Source organism: Nanorana parkeri, unplaced genomic scaffold, assembly GCF_000935625.1.
Source record: "Nanorana parkeri isolate BGI_ZX_2015 unplaced genomic scaffold, ASM93562v1 scaffold635, whole genome shotgun sequence".
Classification (NCBI taxonomy): Eukaryota; Metazoa; Chordata; class Amphibia; order Anura; family Dicroglossidae; genus Nanorana; species Nanorana parkeri.
In genome coordinates, this window is record NW_017306903.1 from 673,937 (window position 1) to 694,024 (window position 20,088).

At 42.5% G+C, this 20,088-nt stretch overlaps 1 protein-coding gene across 1 annotated transcript; it reads right to left on the bottom strand.

Moving 5' to 3' along the window:
- Positions 1–185: 185 nt before the first annotated feature.
- RAB2B (RAB2B, member RAS oncogene family) lies at positions 186–20,029 on the bottom strand. Its single transcript, XM_018563148.1, has 8 exons — positions 19,850–20,029; positions 9,033–9,104; positions 5,898–5,965; positions 2,570–2,652; positions 1,769–1,861; positions 768–879; positions 607–675; positions 186–517 (listed from the first exon to the last, which is right to left on the bottom strand). The coding sequence occupies exons 1-8, from the start codon at positions 19,893–19,895 to the stop codon at positions 416–418; spliced, it is 645 nt and encodes a 214-aa protein (XP_018418650.1). The 5' UTR covers positions 19,896–20,029; the 3' UTR covers positions 186–415.
- Between the last annotated feature and the right edge of the window lie 59 nt (positions 20,030–20,088).

Consider the following 20,088-nt stretch of genomic DNA (forward strand, 5'->3'; position numbering starts at 1 on the left):
TTAGATGAACATTCTAGTCTCTGTAGGCAACCTGGTGTCAGGCAGGCATAAACTATCTAGTTAAGACTGTAAATGTTAATCATGGCACTTCATAATCATGGTGATAACTTACCTTTAAACTGTAATACTTTAAATGGAAACACCCTGGAACGTAAACATATTTTCTCTTTCTTCAACTGGTTTACAAAGTAGCATTTATTAGTCACGCAGATTATTATACTTGCTACACTGAGCAAGAATATGAATGTTTGAAGAAGAGATTAATCCCTCATATGTGTGCATTGAAATAGCCTATGGGGCCAATTTGAAAATATGAAGAGAAGTACAATAGACCAAAATAGGGAAGAGATGCAAGGATATAGTGAGCCAAGGGCTGAACCCCATTATCCTCAAATATTAGCCATTAGAATTTTTCTTAACAGCAGCCAGAAGACCCTCTCCCGTCTGCTTGGCTTTGTCTTGCTCCCCCGAGAGGCTCCGATAGTGTCTGCTGTGGTCCAACCTTAATGCCATTAGCCTTTAGAAAAAGTAGCAAAAGGAACAATGTTAGATTAGTATCCTGATCAACATGATGTCATCAAAGACATGAACGCTTCACATCCTTACCTCATTGTTTACATCGAAGAGTCCCTGCTGAATTTTCTTGTAAATTTCTTTGGCAGTGCCAATAAAGGCCTTAGAAACAACAAAGAACAGTCAGGTGCTTAAAGTGAGCAAGAAACGTGGTTGTAAAATGCTCATGCCTGCCATACAGGCCTTGATCTCACCTCCTCCACATTTGCAGCGGTTTTGGCAGAGGTTTCCATAAATATTAGGCCGTGTTCTCTTGCAAATGCCTCTCCTTCCTCCCTCGAAACATCTCTACGGCCCTCCAGATCACTGAGGAATAATTGGACAAAATACTCATGTACAGAATATAGTGTATGGATTTTAGCACATCTAGTGTTTTAGGAAATAAGGACTCAAATTACCTAAACTGGCTAGAACTCAACATCCAGTCCATATTACTGGGGGTCCAGGGTCAGTGAAGGACCAAGAATGGATGCAAGTGCAAGAAAGGTTTAGCACTCATGGGGCATTTCTTTCATGAGAGAAGGAGGCAATCCTGTATCCGGCAGCAGCAGCATCACCACCACCACCACCACCACAGGGATAGCAGAGATGAACTTCTAACATTACAAATCATTACTACATCTTATAGTAGTAATGTAGAGCTGCTTCTAAGCCTTACAAGAAAATTAAAGGCAAGCTTTTAAGAGTAACAGTTAGGAAAGGACAATTGTACACTATTAAAATAGCTGGTAAAATAGTGCAACAATCTTACCTCAGAGACTGGTGTGTGTGCACACGCTATGATTTACTTCAATTCTCTTCCTGTCAGAGCAGACAGGAAGAGCTCCATGTCAGGCTGTAAGGCCCGTCCAAAGAGGTTGACTTGTCTCCTGCCTGAGCTCAGGACAGGTAACTGACCGGGAACAAAGCTTTTCATTTTTGTAACCCTGATAGCACCTTTATTATTTGACATTTTTCCTTAGCAACTTACCAATGCTGTGCTTTAGAAGTTGATAGGACAGACCTACAGCCTAAAACCCCTGTTCTAAAACAGAGAGATATTTTAAAGAAATAAGAGAACTTTCCACTGGAGGGGCAGAGAGGACGACATAAGACTATACTCTCCAGCACCTACCAAAAGATTAACTATTAGCTTATAGGATGCATGGGTTTAGTATTTTACATAAGAGAAGAAATGATCCAATAGAAATCTCACCTTTTGTTCCCAATTAAAATGATCACCATATTGCTACTAGAGTGTTGCCTTGCATCTTCTAACCATGATGCTAAATGGCTAAAGGTCTCTCGCCTGAAAGACAAATAACATTTGTGAAATAGGTGTTCCCCACATTTTACACTTGCTTCTCATGACTTCTTTAATAATCACATTATATGGTTCAAACAGGTCTCATTTCAGATTGCATATCTGGATAAAACCCGCTGACCCAGCAATACTAACTTTCCCCACTGTGCTCCCCTGCCGCTTTTAGCCACCACATAGTTGCAAACAGATATTGGGGTGGCCTCCTCCCAACATGCAGTGTTTGGACTGATCAGCCCATCACCAAGACCAAATAATGTTTCATGACAAAGGGGGTGACATCAACATGCCAGAGCCAACCAAATGCTATGGGTCCATTCACACTGATCAGGTCCACTGTGGTGTGTCATTTTGCACGTTTACATGTGTAGCGGCAGCCTATACCTTTGAATGGGCTGCCCAATGCACCACATCATTTAAAAATCATATGTGCTCCATTGTTTAATAATGCAGTGCACCGCAACGTATAATACATTACATGATACATACATTACACTGGAGGTGCATTGGGATGTTATTCAAATTGAATTGGACAGCAAAGCACCAAACACATATAATGTGCATTACACAATGTTAGGGTGTGAAAGGGGCCTTAAAGGTTTTGTATTGAACAGGCTAATGTAAATGTAAAAGTGCAATTACATAACAAAAATGACCCAGAGAAAACAGTGCCAGCATTACAAAATACAATCTTACCTAGTTATATCATATACAAGGAGTGCTCCTGCAGCACCTCTGTAATATGACCTGGTTATAGAACGGAAACTCTCCTGTCCAGCCTGGGCAGAATAAAGGAACATACAATGTTTGAGAAGGCAAAGCATAGACAATATGGTATATGCAGCATGTTACAATGAAGCAAACACGAAGAATCAGATACATTGTACATCCAAAAGTATCAGCCTCTTTTATGAAAAGAACAATATGGGAGCCATTTTCAACACTGCAAGCCACAGGGCTGTCATCCTGATCCTGGCTTCACAAATTAGTAAGTCCCTGACCTACAGCAAACATGCAAGTACATACTATACTATACTTGTTCCAGGTCAGCGACTCAATAAATGGACCCAAAGCCAGTGTAGAATTCAAATACCAATCACCTCTGTGTCATGGTAATATCTGCTGCATTAGTGAAACTCCATTTATTACATTTACACCTTGACTGCCCTGTAGTTAGGGAATAATAATAGTAATAATAATATTGAATGTATATGGAACACATCTTTGACATACACATCCCCACATTTTACCCTTTAAAGACCCTGCCGATACAGAAAAAAATAACTGTCCATCTGTCATAAATGGTACTCAGCTCCTATTATCCTGCTGTGGGCTGAAAGAACACTGACTTTTCTGGAATTAAATTACAAGATGGTGTAGTCCTCCCCAGTTGTCTTTTGATATATTAAAGAACACTCCACCCTCTACTCAACATAGGGGAGTTGTTCTATAGTCCAAGAAAGAGCTGTGTCGAGTGATTATAGTCCTTGAGATAACACAGGCAGAGTTAAAAGGGACAGCTCTGCATTTCTGACAGGATCAATGGCTTGGCTAGATCATTCAGGAGAAGATTTTACTCTGACAAAAGGCGTTGTAAACGAAGATCTGTAGGCGTGTTATCTCTTTAGGGGGAAGAAGCTAACCATAAAGGTTCAATGTTCTCTCATGAGCTCTAAATAAAGTTTCAGCACATGACCCTCCCAACTACATCCCCATTTCCAAATAATTTCTTTAACTAATGAGGCATTCAATGTCTCTAGTTCCTCAAGCTTTAATAGAATTTAAGGCACCTTAAAATGTGCTTAAGGCATGATAAAGGGCCATTCTGCCAATATTGTTGTATGTCATCTTAGCATTCCTTAAAGCTGAACTCCAGGCACAAAAAATGTAAAAGTAATATTTGTCAAAGGATTTAAATCTGCTTTGTGTTCACCAAATGCCTTTGCAAACCTGGACATTTCCTTATGAAAGTATTAGTGACATCACTGTGGGGCACATAGCCTGTGCAGATAGTAGAGCTGTGGGAGGGACCCAACAGACTGCCTGCTGAAAACTACAGGAGGGGGCGGATACAAGACCAGTCACCCCGCACAAGAAGAGAGAACAGCAGTGACCGGTCTGTATTACAAGACACTCTTCCACAGAGGCAAAGTTTCACTCTGCATTACTGCACAGATCTGGAAGAAATACACAAAGCACACCAAGATTCAAGTAAGAATACACATTCCTCTTGTATGTAGATATTTGCCTATTCTGGAGTTCAGCTTTAAAGTACAACTAAACCCTCCTGTATGACAGTCTAAACAAGTATCAAATCCGGTTAGTATGGGGTCTATTTTACCCAATCTGCAGAGACTTTTGTACTATAAATCTTTCTGAACGTTCGTTCTGTGCAAACAAACACACAATCAACCTTTTTTTTTTAAGATATATTTTCTTTTTGGGTCCAATGTATGTAATATACTACTGCACTTTGGCCACTAATTAGAGCTGAGGAGCATTTTCTTTTCAGGAAAAACGTATGTAACGCAATACTTAATTTTTGCCACTAGAGGGAGCTAAGGACATTTTCTTTTCAGGTCGAATACATGTAAAGTTGTACTGCATATTGATCACTAGATGGAACTGAGGAGCATAGGAAATCATTTACACACTTTTTTCTTCTAAAGTACACACTGAGGCTACATTCACACTAGGTGCGATTAGATGCCTTAATGTGAATTTAAAAAGCTTTTCTAATCGCATGTATGTGCATCTAATGATTTCCAATTGATCCATTCACAAATTGCATTTATATGCCTTTATCTGCAGTCAGTTTATCTGCGTTTAGAAAAAAATAGAAGTCAGGTGCATGCAAGAATCAATTTTAATTTCTAATTGCACCAAAATGCATGTAAACATGATTTGATAAGGTTGGGTATCAGATGCATCTAAACACATATGCATGTAAATGCACATAGACGCATGTAAAACATGTTATCATGCATCATATAACGCATCTAGCCTGACAGATTTTCCTCTGCATTTAGGGCTGGTTCACACCACAAAGTCTGCGTTCCAGAGTGTTCGGCCTCTTGAACGCAAGCCAGCCTGCTCCCTGCGTTCAGGGGCGGGAGGGAGCGTGGTGGTGCATTTAAGTCAACAGCACTGCATCCACACACCCCACCCGCAGTGCAATCGCCCGCACCTTGAACGCAGGCACATTAGTGCTTGCGTTCCGGTCCAGTGCCATCTGCAAAAATAGTGCTTGCAGTATTTGTGCAGATCGCACTGGACCGGAACGCAGGCACTAATTTGTCTACGTTCCCCGTGCAATCGCACTGCGGGTGGGGGGCGTGGCTGTGGTGCTATTGATGTCAATGCACCGCCACGCCCCCTGGCCGGCTTGCGTTCCAGAGGCCGAGCTCTCTGGAACGCAGACTTTGTGGTGTGAACCGGCCTATAGAGCGCAAAAACGCAAGTGTGAACAAGGCCTTAATAACATGCAAGATAAGACATAATGCTATTGCATCCTCTAACAGTGTTTTTTATCCAAAGGTTGGTATTTTGGGGCTTCAACACTATATCAGTTCAGGGTATACAGTGCAAAACATGAGACTAGGGCCTGGTGAAATGATAGGGCCACTTAAAAAGGATACAGATATATAACTATATTCTGCAGTTGGCATGGGTAAAGAAAAGGTACATTTAAAACATCAATACCATTAACACAGCAGGATATCAATTTTTCTTAGTTACCGTATATACTCGAGTATAAGCCGTCCCGAATATAAGCCGAGGTACCTAATTTTACCACAAAAAACTGGGAAAAAATATTGACTCGAATATAAGCCGAGGGTGGGAAATGAGGCAGCTACTGGTAAATGTACAAAATGAAGATTATTAGAAGAATAGATACCAATAAAATTACATGAATATTTATTAAAAGAAAAACAATAACCTAGCTCTGTAAGTGGAAAAAGTGAATAAAACATATGCTAGATCAATGCAGTATATGAATAAAAAAACAAATAGGTAAACTCACCGTGTCCCATATCTGCAGTTTTATGGGTTTCCCATCTATATTTATCATTCTGGCACCAAACTCAACCCCTGGAAAGAAAAAAAACAAAAAGGCAATCAGTTGGAAAAACAAACAAAAACACCAAATAACTACCCTAGCAGTAGGGCTACCCCCACACTGCTAGGGTTTATCGCTCACTAATGTTTAGGCATATGTGAAAAAAAATAACTTTGATTTTCCTAATCCCAGCTCCCCTGGGGGTTGGTGCTTACCCCTCTCTCATCCACTAAGGCTCATGGACGTCCCTTGCTGTCCTCACGTATAATGCAGGGCTATGGGCTCTGAATAGGACGTGATGACGTCAAGGAGCTTCCAACCGGCAGATCAGATGGAGAAACAGGCTGTGGATGCAGATCTTGGAGCAAGCAGGAGCATGGATCAGGTAAGTAAGTCATTTACAAAGGTCCCCTAGACAAAAAAAAAGCAGGGAAATACAGAAAAGTTTTGGCTGGACATCCTTTCATGTTTACTTCGATGCTCAGTTGCTGTGAAGAACAAGTTTGAAATCACTAAACCCAGTGGCTGCTATAGGTTGGGATAAGCGCTAGAATGGGGAGGTGGCTAAGAACTGTATATATGGGGTATATATCTGGCCAGTCCAAGAGGAGAAGGATTAAGAGAACTATTATATAATGTTTCATATGTATAGCTGCTATATGGGGATGAGGACTCTCATACATCAGGTCAAATCTAAATTGTTGTTGGTTCCTAATGTTTTGGGGTTGGCTCCTAGATATTGTGGCAATTTTTTTCAAGGCCTGCCCAATATAGCAAAACAAGCAGCTGTATTACAAACTTTGCACATAGAAAAGCCAGAGAAAAAAATAAATAAATAAAAGGCAACGTAGACTGCAATGCGATTTTCTTGGGTTACACCACATGCTGCAAGCCAGCAAAAATGCATCAAACCCATTCATAATTAATAGAGTACACTACGTTCTCCAAACACAAATCAATATCAAGTTTGAATATCACCTTTTGATAACTGAACGTGTGGCTGTGCAGTGTGTTTTGAGTGAACAAACTGCAGTTTCACACCAACTTCTGAACCTAGGCCAAGGGACCTCAATCCTCTCCTCAGGCCTAACTCTTTGGGTACATTGTGTAGATCCACACACCAGAGCACAAAGAAAATCTGGCTGACTAATCTATAGGGATCTATTGACCAATTTTTGTTTCCATGAGAAATCTGAATTTTTTTCTGTTTTAAACACCATGGTTTAGGCATCCAGTATAAAACTAAGCATTATTTAACTCTTTCGTTGCCAAGCCCTTTAACCTCAGCTGGCGACACCATTTTTGCAACTTTTCCCATTGATTTGATTTTCTATTGCTGCGTTGCTAGCGTTTGTAAAAGACCCCCAAACCATATATTTTCTGAAAGTACAGGCCCGGTAGAATAAAAAGATGGCAATACTAATTTTGTAGGTCCTGTGATAATTGCGCAAATGTTTATCAAATCAATATTAAACCGATAAAAATGCACAATTCAATTGATAAAAGCACACTAAAATCAGTATCAGTGCACAAAAATAAATAAATACTTTTGACTAAATCTAAAAAGATAGAACTGTATTGTATTTAAATTGCACCTTTTTGCAAAATGGTAAAAAAAAATAAAAATGAAGAAACGCAAAACTGCAAATAAGCGACTTATGTTAAATATATTTTATGTATTAGGGATGGAGTGTAGGACAGAAAATAATTTGATTTAAACTAGAACTATGGCCTTCCATTAACAAAAAAAGTTCTGCAGCACCCATAGGTTTATAGGTTTTCACTCCCCCCTATATGCTGATAGTCATATCAATGCTATCAATGGGTGGGGGAGAATGGGAGATGTGTGAGACACAAATGAAGGAGGGTTTGGCTTAGTCAAGGAAGGTAAAGAAAGATTTCTGTTTACTTTATGAGGCTTGTGCATCACAAAAGTTTGTGCAACTAAAACCTCTGATTTTAACGCATACTGTTGACAGGGCAATTTGTTTGGTTGCAGGCTGGCTGGCAGGTGAGCTGGGGATTTTCTGTGTTTTGTATTGTTGTAAGCCTTCCCAATGTGCACCCTGCCGTGAAGGCTAGTTATAGATTCATGCAGGTACCATGTTTTTTTCTAGTTTGACTATTTTTGGTTGAGAGGACGCACTGGGGTCCCAGCGTGCATTTTTGGTTGCTGGGCCTCCAGTGCGTCCCTGCACCTTTTTAGGAGGAATTGGCTACCTCCAGGTACACCTGCATGCAATCTATCGACTGCATTAATATGCTCACACTTGGAGACTCACATACATAGAGTTAGGACCACACCTTGCAGAGGTGCCTTGGCGTGGCGGTGTGGCTTCTACATATTTTTGGCCAAAAGTTTGTGCAACTAAAACCTCTGATTTTAACGCATACTTGTTTGGTTGCAGGCTGGCTGGCAGGTTGAGGCTGGGGAATTTTTGTGTTTTGTATTGTTGTAAGCCTTCCCAATGTGCACCCTGCCGTAAAGCCTAGTTATAGATTCATGCAGGTACCATGTTTTTTCTTGCATCACATAGTAAGTTAATTTGGGACTTGTTTAGATAGTCATACAGTACCCGTTAGATGTACATCCACAGGCCTAACTGGAGTGTTACAAAAAAAAAAAGTTATATGCTTACATAGGGTAACAGTCTAAGGCCTCATTCACACTGCAGCGCGTATTGTACCATATGCTGCATATGCAAATAAATGGCTCCATACACATAGCTGCGTATGGAGCCGTATACATTTTTTTTTGCAAAAACAGAATGGAACCGAGATGCGTCCGGGCAGCGTATTTCTGCATATTTTACGCGCATATAGGCGTGTTTGCATGCGTATACTCACGTACACATCATTAAAATTTCTATCACCAATGATGCATTCTGGGATTGCATATAGTGCATACGCGCGTGTATGTACGCAATATACAATTTTGCTTTTGTGTTGTGTGTGAATGAGGCCTAACAAGTATATATACACATAGTTGCAGTAAAAACATTTTGATGATCATCTGAAGGAAAAAGCCTTGACATAACTGGAATAGAAAAAAAAGCAGACATTTAAGTAGCAGGCTACAAAATTCTTGAAAGCATTTACCTATAGTGAGATCGTGAACAGGCTGAAACCTCTTATCTGTAAACTGAAGTAGAAGACATGACTTTCCAACCCCTACAAATAAAAGACAGGTACAGAGATCACTAATGTATGGAACATACCCAATACACAAGCAAACCTACTGCTACATAATACAACAGTTTATTAATTAGCAATTATAAAAGGCAATAAATACAAAACAGGTTTCAATGAACCATGCATGCTCAAAGACCGGAAGCAAAGAAAGTCTTTATTATTAAAGTGATAAGTCAAAAGGTTTTGAAGGAATTTCAAATCCTGATTAAAGCACTTACAATGGATGCTGCTCCCTGAAGTTAGTATTATTATTATACAGGATTTATATAGCGCCAACAGTTTGCACAGCGCTTTACAATATTAGGAAGACATTACAATCACAATACAAGGCAAGATGGTAAGGAGGGCCCTGCCCCTGAGGGCTTACAATCTAAAAGGGAGGGGCAATTGATACATGAGCAATTGATACAGTAGGAGGCAGTTTAAAAATGTTAGTTTCCTGTAGAATCGGCTGGTCCCCTGAGCACTGGTCCTGATATATCTAGGGTGGCTCCTTTCCCTTGCAGGGTCCTATAGAGCCACCACTGTATTTGCTAGTAAGCTGTGCGTGTCTCCACAAACACAACAAGGCAAAACACCTCCCCTGCTCTCAACTCCTCCTTTCCTCAAACAAGTTGATGGATGGCTGCTCGGTCCCTTGTGATCTTGTACTAGACAGAGGGTTCAGGGAAGCCGAGCTGAGAGTTGGAGCTGTTTGGAAACATGACGACTAAGTGTTTGGACAAAATTATAAAGAAATACTTTTCTAGGCAATGAATATTTGTTTGATCTGAAATAATTACTTGCACAAAGTTTGAGAGTTTAATACTACTTTAAAGTTTAAACCAGTCTTTTTTTCATAAGAATTTTATATGAACTGCCCAAAAATAATTGTTTACATCATAACCTGTTCAAAGTAGAGATCTGTTTACTTGCATAAAAAAAAAATGCATTAGTGTTCAGGAACCAACCTGACCTCTCCAGGACCCAGTAAAGACAGAGCAGTATAGGCTGATGTATGTTGGTGCAGCTATTTGAAGGTACAATGATAGATTTTATGTTTTTCTTTTTACTGGCCCCCCTACCCTAAATGTATAAACATGTGGTGCATATAAAGTGATGAAATTCTTCTTTTTCAATAATGAAAAGGAATGAATACTGTACTCATCAGAGATTTTCCAACATGCTGGAAAATGTGTGCCCTAGTCAGCATATCCAGAATCTACAAATTCCTGACTTTACAATCAATGCTCATAGTATTTGTTACCTACAAATATCTGGCTGTGTATGCAGGGCCGGATTTACTCTCTCTCTGCTGCCCCAAGACCTGGTTCCTCAATGCGCCACCCTACCCGCCAACCCCTCCCCCCATGGAGAATGGCAGACCTGCAGATCCATCCAATAACTAAATTCAAACAAGAATTCAAAACAAGAATACTATCAAAACAACCCCCTAATTGGGCTTACCTCTTTATATATCTTTATAAATGCTACCAAAGTTAAAGTGACATTAAAGGGGTTCTAAACCCTCCGTTTTTTTTGCTTGCTAGCAGTAGATATAGGCAAGAAGTTTAAAAAAAAAACAAAAAACGATTGAACTGGTTTTAAACTTACCTCGCTATCGCTGCTCGCTCCCTCGCCGAGAATCAGGAACTGCTCGTACGGCCGCAAAGGATCTTGGGGCGGGCGCATGCGCAGTTCCGATTCTTGGCCGGGAGACGAGCAGAGACGCAAGGTAAGTCTATGGACGCGTGCACCCGCCTGCAGACACCGCTGGATCGGAGAGACAGAGCAGTCAGCGCTGGATCGGAGTGACGTCGCACCGCTGGAGGGACTGATGAAAACATGGGGAAAGAAGAGGAAGATCAGAATAAGAGACATCACTTGAGGTAAGTGCTAACATTTACATGGGGGGGAGGGGAACATTTTTTGGCTTTAATGTCACTTTAAACCCTCAGATTTTTTAACATAAAACAATACTGTAATGTGTGCCTTACTGTAATCCATGGTAGTTTCCATTCTCTTTGCTGCTCTTCCTTTTAAATCTGTATCTGTTCTCATGCTTCTGTTTTGCAGCAGACTGCCTTGTCTCTGAAATGGATACATGGTGTCTGTGTGAAGGTTCACAACCTGAGCCAGCACTACAGGGAGAGGCACTCAGCTGCAAAGGGAAGTTCTCCCCCAGCATGAGAAAAGATAAGGATTTAAAAGGAAGAGCAGCAAAGAGAAGGGAAACAACCATGGATTACAGTAAGGCACACATTACAGTATTGGTTTATGTTAAAAAATCTGAGGGTTTAATGTCACTTTAAATACATAAACCATGCTCCTATGAGGAAGTCCCTTTGGAGAAGAAATGTGTCACTCAGAAACATGGCCAGTGCCTTGCAAACCAAATGTTTGGGACCCATTTTGTTTACTCCCCGCAATAGCACTTGCCATATTGACATCAGACAACAACTGATTGGTAGGACCGTTCTCTCCATCGAAATAGATATGCCAGCTTCATATTCCATTTGTTATAGACTGAATGTCCACAAAAAAGGGATTATTATTACTAGGGATGCACCGCTACCAGTATCGGTAACGATAACAAGTATTTGGGCGAGTATTTGTACTCGGCCAAAATTTTCCCGATGCCGGAACTTCCGGTATTAGGAAGCCGGGCGGCGAGTCATTACCTGACCCCGGCTTCCTGATTGGCCAGAAAGCCAGCTCAATGCTTCCTGCATTATAGAGAAATGCAGCAATAGTACATTATACTATAATGTACTATTGCTGGGATTTGTATTTCTCTATAGCTGGCGTTATTCTGCATTGCGCTGTATATAATGTATTATTGCTGGGATTTGTAGTCCTCTAAGGCTGGTGGTATTCTCCATTGCGCTGTATAATGATTATACTGCGCAATGCAGATTACCACTGACCAGTTATAGAGGACTACAAATCCCAGCAATAATAAATTATACAGCGCAATGGAGAATACCACCAGTTACAGAGGAACAACAAGTCCCAGCAATAATACATTATACAGGCTGCCTAATATATTATTGCTGGGATTTGGTGTTCCTCTATAGCTGGTGGTGTTCTACAGTGTGCCGCTTTTTTTTTTAAAAACAGGAAATATTAAAACGGGTCCCCCTTACCTGTTTCTGAACCCTTGTAAGTCGCAGCGGCGGCATGCTCTGCGGGCGTGTGTCCGGCTTGTGGGGTGGGCGTGGCATAGTCGTTGCGTTCGCAGCGTAACTCGTACCCCTGTTCCACAACGGCACCCCCACACAACTATTCCACCATTGCACACTTATACACCTGTTCCACCACTTCACAACCATACAACTGTTCCACACAGCACCCCCACACACCTATTCCACTACTGCACCCATACACCTGTTTCACACAGCACCCTTGTACACCTGTTCCACCACAGCACCCCCAAACACCTATTCCACCACATCACACTCATACACTTGTTCCACACTGCACCTCCATACCCCTTTTCCACCACCACACACCTATTCCACCACTTCATCGCCACACACCTGTTACACACTGCACCCCTATTCCACCACTGCACCCCCATACACCTATTCCACCACTTCACAGCCATACACCTGGTCCATACTGTACCCCCTTCCACCTATTCCACCACTGCACCTCCATCCACCTATTCCACCACTGCCTCCCCACACAACTGTTCCACACTGCACACCTGTTCCACCACAGCACCCCCACACGCCTGGTCCACACTGCACCCCCATACACCTATTCCACCACCGCACCCCTATTCCACCACTATATCCCTGCATACCGGTTCCACACTGACTTGCTTTCAGAAGGTGGGCCCTCGATTGTCGGCGGGCCAGCCACGAGTGAGGGAGCTCGCGGCGAGGAGGTGGGCGTGGCTTATGCATCCTGTGCGGTGGGCACAGCGGTGTGGAGCCCCGAACAGGCAAATCAATCGATAGCCGACGAATCGATGATCGAAAACGTTGACAATGTTTTCAATCGTCGATTTTAATCGAGTAAATCGATTAACTGTTGCAGCTCTATTAGGAATGAAAGGATACCCCATTGTTTGATGGAAATGAAAAATTATCAACCTACAGAAGGCTGAATTCAAAGACACCCCAAAAAAATCAAAGTGAACAAATGATGCAGCAGGCTAGTCCATTGTGCTGAAATTTCATTGCAGCAACTCAAAATGGTACTCAGTAGTTTGTATGACCCCCACGTGCTTGTATGGCTGGTCCAAGGATTTCAAGGTGCCTTTGTCTAGCCTGTAGAGGTCTGTTCGTCCCTCCATGAATATGCCTCCCAAGACCATCACTGACCCACCACAAAACCGATCCTGCACAACGATGTTACAGGCAGCATAACGTTGTCCACAGCTTCTCGAGACCCTTTCACGTCTGTCACATGTGCTCAGGGTGAACCTGCTCTCATCTGTGAAAAGCCAATTCTGGTGTTCGATGGCAAATGCCAATCGACCTCCATGGTTCCGGCCAGTAAACACAGGGCCCACTAGAGGACGTCAGGCCCTCAGGCCACCCTCATGAAGTCTGTTTCTGATTGTTTGGTCAGAGACATTCACACCAGTGGCCTGCTGGAGGTCATTTTGTAGGGTTCTGGCAGTGCTCATACTGTTCCTCCTTGCACAAAGCAAATAGCGGTCCTGCTGATGGGTTAAGGACCTTCTACGACCCTGTCCATCTCACCTAGAGTAACTGACCTTGTCCTGGAATCTCCTCCATGCTCTTGAGACTGTGCTGGTAGACACAGCAAACCTTCTGGAAATGGCACGTATTCATGTGCCATCCTGGAGAAGTTGGCATGCCTGTGCAACCTCTATAGGGTCCAGGTATCGCCTCATGCTACCAGTAGTGACACTGGCCCCAGCCGAATGCAAAACTAGTGCAAAACAGTCTAAAAAGATGGAGTAGGGAAAAAAATCTCAGTGGCCTCCACCTGTAAAACCATCTCGTCTCATTGTTGCCCATCTAGTGCACCTGTTAATTTCATTAACACCAAAGCAGCTGAAACTGATTAACAACCCCCTCTGCTACTTACCTGACCTGATCAATATCCCAGGAGTTTCATTGACTTGATGCTATAATCTGATTCAAAAGTGTTCCTTTCATTTTTATGAGCAGTGTATATAGTACATATTTGCTCATTACAGCAAGGGCTCCTGCTACATCTACCCTTTAATTTACCCTGAAAATGATGGAATTCCCATTTCTACCTCTTAAATCCATAAAGAGTGGTAAAAGACAATGCCTGTAATAAAAAAGTTTCTCTTTGCTTAGAAACAAATTCAAGCTTGCTTTGGTAGTCTAGACATGACTGATAGCACAGGAAGTAGAGAGACGTTAACTCTGCACAGGTTCCAGGAAGTATACTTCTTCTGACCCTCTATGGAGCAGTATGTGCTTGTAGCTGCAGGGGATTACAGACGACTCGCATTAAGGTAAGCTGAATAAACTTTCTGATATTAGCACACTGCATAATTTACATGACAGCACAAAAAACAAAAAGCTTATGAAATTACAGGCTGCTAACCCTAAATACATTCAAATTTCACAGTCCTGTTTGGGACACATCTGCAATGATGTCAGAGCACAGCCACCTTAACCTTGCTTTTTGCATAGACGTTTATGCTTGTTTGCCGAGTTTACAGAGATTGCTATATGACTGCCTGAGTGTCTTATCCCCACTTGTGACCACAAGGAAAGGAAGTTACTTCAAAACCGTTAGCTAAAAGTGGTACATTCCTAAGAAGAGGTTACCTAATTGAGATATCACCCATTCCCCTTTGACAGCAAATTAATAGAACGTGGGGTTATCCTACATTTGACAGCAAATTAATAGAACGTGGGATTATCCTACATTTGACAGTCAGTCATAGAACATGGTGTTATCCTACCTTTGACAGTCAGTCATAGAACTTGGGGTTATTCTACATTTGACAGTCAGTCATAGAACGTGGGGTTATCCTACATTTGACAGTCAGTCATAGAACGTGGGGTTATCCTATATCTGACAGTCAGTCATAGAACGTGGGGTTTTTCTACATTTGACAGTCAGTCATAGAACGTGGGGTTATCCTATATTTGACAGTCAGTCATAGAACGTGGGATTATCCTATATTTGACAGTCAGTCATAGAACGTGGAGTTATTCTACATTTGACAGTCAGTCATAGAACGTGGGGTTATCCTATATTTAAAGGACATGCATGCTGCTATGCTCTGCACAGCATGTTAACGGTGGGACTGTCAAAAAGCACAATGGGGAAACAGAAACATCATGGAAGGGAGTATCAGAGTCATCATTGATGAATTCCATTAACATCTGCTGTGCAATCTGGAAAAATACAAAAGAACTCTTAAATGGCCTTCCAGGTGATCAGGCAAGTGTATACATTTTATATTAACCACTTCAAAACCAGGTGTTTAGACCCCCTTCCTGGCCAGGCCATTTTTCAGTATTTAGCGCTGCGGTACTTTGACTGACGTTTATTCTGTCATGCAACGCTGTACTGAAATTAATTTTATACCATTTTTGGGGACAGATAGAGCTTTCTTTTGGTGGTATATAACCACCACTGGGGTTTTTCTTTTTTACTATAATTAGGAAAAATCACTGAAAATTTAGAAATTATGTTAAAAAACTGGGCGTACTATAGGCGCGTTTTTTCGTTCAGTGAAACGCGCGTTTTTATACCTCCATGGCGGTATGATTTTTTTCCCCTTTATTTTCTTTTAACTTTCAAACTTCCCGCCGGTTCTGCCCGCCTGTGACGCGTACGCTCGCAAGGGACGGAACCCGAAGACGGCAGCGGCCGGAGGACACAGCGGGGATCGCAGACAAGGTAAGACCTAGGCTGTATTCCTGAGTGTGGCTCGGGGTTACCGCTTTGTTGACCCTGAGCCACACTGGGGAATAACAATGGATACACGCTGAAATACACCCCAAAGAAGCTCCTGTACTTGTTTAGGCGTAGGGCGTTTTTCAGCGCGTTTCCACGGGCTGAAATACACCCAGGTGGGAACCATCCCCCATAGAAAAGTATGGGATTTCACTTGCTGAGCGTTTTTCAGCGCTTCGATCAGCGCTGAAAAACGCCCAGGTGTGAACCCAGCCTTAAGGTTGGTCTAACACGGTCGCATGGTGCCGGGGAAAGAGTCCAAAGCCCTGTGTGAGCATTGACAACCCGATTTGGAGCTTACACAGGGGCTTTCTTTTCCCAGTCCTGGGGGGTCAAACAGAGCACCATGGGAGTGAGGTAAAGCTGGCCATAAGCAATGCGAATTTCATCTGTAAATTCACACAGCGGGTGCTGCTGCTGGCACTCTTTTGGCCAGCATCCCTCGATCAGCCAATGAGCTGCCAGCTCTGTTCGGATATAAAATGAAGAAAGTGAAACGCTCATAAGTATTGATGGAAGAATCTGTTATATTTTTTCTTGTTCAGCCCGCAGGTTGAACAAAGAAAATATTACAGCGTAAGGTCAGCTTAAGTACTGCTGGGGGAGGTCCGTTTTACTTTGACCAGTATGGGGAGAGGAAACGGTGGTCACTTCATTGTACACCTCTCCTACGAACACTATATAATGTCAGCATACATAAACTCCAGGTGCCTAAACCTATGGGAACTTTATCGTCACAAAGGTTCAGGGAGCCCAAAACTTAAGAGCTGGACAGACACTTAAGTGTGCAGGCTGAACAAAAAAACAAATCTAACAGATTCCTGTAACCAGGCTCCAAATTTCCTGCAGCAGCTGCTGCTATTGTGGCTGCTGAATACCTGAGCAGGCTCTGCATCTAATTGCTGCAGTAACTGTTTGGTCACATTTTTTTCAGACCTGTTCCGTTGACAAAAGATGATTGAAAAATTGGAGGGGTGCTGACGGCTCAAATTTCAGCAGTCATCTTTCACTCTGTGTTTGGACAGCTTTATAGGTACATCTTTATGTGCTAAGGAAGGGGCTTGCCCACCCTATCCTGCAACCCCTTTTGTTTTTTTTAATGATCTGAAGCTTCTATGTACCATGGGAAGTTGTAGGAAGAGGTAGGAGGAAGGCCAGGTTATAACTATCATGGCAAAACCAAGGAGCAGGGTGAGCTGAGCTAGGAGAATGACTTCAGTGATTCTGCTGTGAACTTTGAGGATGAATTGCTCCACAGTGTCTGAATCAACAGATGAATGTGAGGACTTGAGCTTAAGATAATTTACTGTGTGTCAACTGTATGTAAATATTTGACAGCCCATAGATTTGCCACAGGTCAGCGGGTGTTCATGCATGACGGTTTCTTTCTTGACCTTTGTTAAGAAGCATGACAAACCTCCAACCCTGCTGTGATTCTGGCATCAAAAACAGATTCATAGGCATATAGATATAAAAATAGACAGACAGACAGAGAGTAGGGATGTTCAGATAGCAAGGTTTTGTACTCGGTACAAGTACAGATGCCAGATTATTATGACCACCTGACGTTTGTAGGCAAATTAGCTATAATTTCGCGCTGAAGTTGCTAGAGGGCCAGACCACTATAAATAGGGAAGCAGGTTGTTTACCACGACAGTAGAAGTGATTTTTTCTGAAGATATGGGGAAACAACGCGATTTAACAGCCTTTGAACGTGGGATGATTGTTGGCGCTCGGAGTCATGGAGCGAGTATCAGCAAAACAGCAGAATTCGTTAAATGTTCAAGAGCAGCTGTTGTTAAAGTGTTTAAAGACTGGACTGTCAGCCGAAAAATCTGGGTCTGAACGTGCGAATTGTGGCCGTCAGCGACTAGTCAATGTTAGGGCAGAAAGGAGAGTGGCAAGACTGGTACAAGACAACAGAAGGGCAACAGTGCAGTGTCAGATTCCTCGCATCACCTTTCAACATCTCGTGGAGTCACGAGGTGGCCCAACGAAGTCATCTCGTGGAGTCATCTCGTGGCCCAACGAAGTACTGATGGGGTGCTCATAATAATCTGGCCACTCAGTGTATATATTTCCCAGAACAAGTACTGATACATTTTTGGTAGTTCTTGTGAAAACGCCAAGTATCGTCACTGGTACCTGAACATCCCTAATAGAGAGTGCACTGGATGAAGGCAGGGTTGCCAGCAGCGGTCATGTGTAGCCAGACCGGCCATAAGTTTACTTAAAGCAGAATTCCAGGCAGATCAAATCTTAACCCTTGCAGTGAGGCTACCAGCCCACTGCAAGAGTTAAGTGCTCATTTTATCTAGGGAGCTAAAATAATAAGTTATACTCACCTGAACCGTGATCCTGGCTTGTTCTTACAGCGCTCCCTCCAGCCTGTCTCCTCCTCTTCTCCAGTGATGGTATGTCCCTTGGCATCCGCAGGATCTTTACACTGTGCATAGGATGCGATGACTCACAGGACCTTAGACTACTGCAACGGAGGGGGAGGGAGGCTGAAGGGAGCAGTCCAAGCCAGGATCGCGGTTCAGGGGAGTACAACTTTGCTATTTTAGCTCCCTAGACAACATGAGCACTTAACCCTTGCAGTGCAGGACCACTGCAAGGGTTAATATTTGATTTGCCTAGAGTTCCGCTTTAAAAATCCAATTAAACTCGCAGTTTCAATGAGCTAAAAACATCCCAGGTACTTAAAAACAAAAAGTGTTCAAGGTCATACAGTTTGTTTTCCTTCTAATGCAGTCTCAACCGGAGTAGAAAAGCCTGTCCTTTGCCAGCATGCAGAAGAGTGGGGCCTATGCTGTTGGTGGGGAAGTAGTGGTCTCTTTGCAGAAGTCAGACCTCAAGCTCTGCAATCTGTAAAATCCATGATCCCTGCTGATTTGAGCGCTCTGGCTTTAATTCATCAGGAGGGGCATGTCAGACCTCTGCACTGCTTCCATAGAGAGACTAAGGGTCCCACTCTGCAGTATGCTGCCAGGGGACCGACCTTTCTACTCAGGCTGTGGACGCTTTAGAAAGAAAACACTAAGACTTAGTACACGTTTTGTTTTGATGCACGTGGAATGTATTTAGCTAATTTAAATTGGATGGTTTAATTGGGCTTTACATACTAGTACTGGCAATAGATACAAGGGAGTAAGAGTGGTGTTCAACGAGATCTCTAGATTACAAGATACACATAGTCTATAGGTAGGTTTACTTTAACTGACGTGAAGAGGTACATATTTATTATATGTCCATAACACATGCATTTATTTTGTGATTGTGGGCAGTGGTAATAATCAAATGTCATGACAGAACTCTGCTGCCATTGCTGACCTTTTCCTGACTGTTATGCTGACCCACCGGCACCTACACCACACCTGGCACTGAGCCACAACAGACAAGTTACAAGTCCTCATCTATATAATTGCATTTGGTTAGTGATTCTAATTGGTGAAGAGGGTCAGCAGTACAGCCAGGCACAGTATTATTTTTTATAAGGGGTCAGCAATTGCTGCCTCCACGATTCACTTCTAGTGAAGATGCTTTTAGAAACCCTCTCTTCCAATCTGCAATAGAGAAACAATAACAGCATCCAGTAGCTAAAAGGAGATGCATGGACAGAGTACTTATTAGGACCTTAGGAAATCAAATCCATAATAAATGCTGAATCTTAGTGACTGTGCATGGATCGCCTGCATCACAATACACTGCCAGCTGACACAACTTGACAACTACAAAGACACGTATACAGAAGCACATGTACCACAATCAGAATGATCACACCAGCCAGAACTCTGATAACTGGGAGAAGTCCGCACCTGTGTCTCCGATGATAATATATTTGAACAAATAAGCGTAAGACATGACTGCTGCACACCAAGCACACAGATGATCACAGGGTGTAGTCTCTTTGCCTGCTGGACCAGCTCTCGATGGTCAGCAAAGAGACAATCTGGTTTGCAGGCTACCTCTCGGATGCACCAGGAAGTCTTCACCTATTGGTTACTAAACTAGAGCTAGAGCCTACGTTCCAACACGCTGTCATCATATCACGTGA

Bases quoted from the DNA above. Each gene is read 5' to 3' on its own strand.
- RAB2B (XM_018563148.1), bottom strand. From the start codon at position 19,895: ATGTCTTACGCTTATTTGTTCAAATATATTATCATCGGAGACACAG. The intron at 5,966-9,032 runs GTAAATGCTTTC...TTTTCTTTCCAG, and splicing joins TGTTCACGATCTCACTATAG to GGGTTGAGTTTGGTGCCAGA. The intron at 676-767 runs GTGAGATCAAGG...GTTGTTTCTAAG, and splicing joins CCGCTGCAAATGTGGAGGAG to GCCTTTATTGGCACTGCCAA.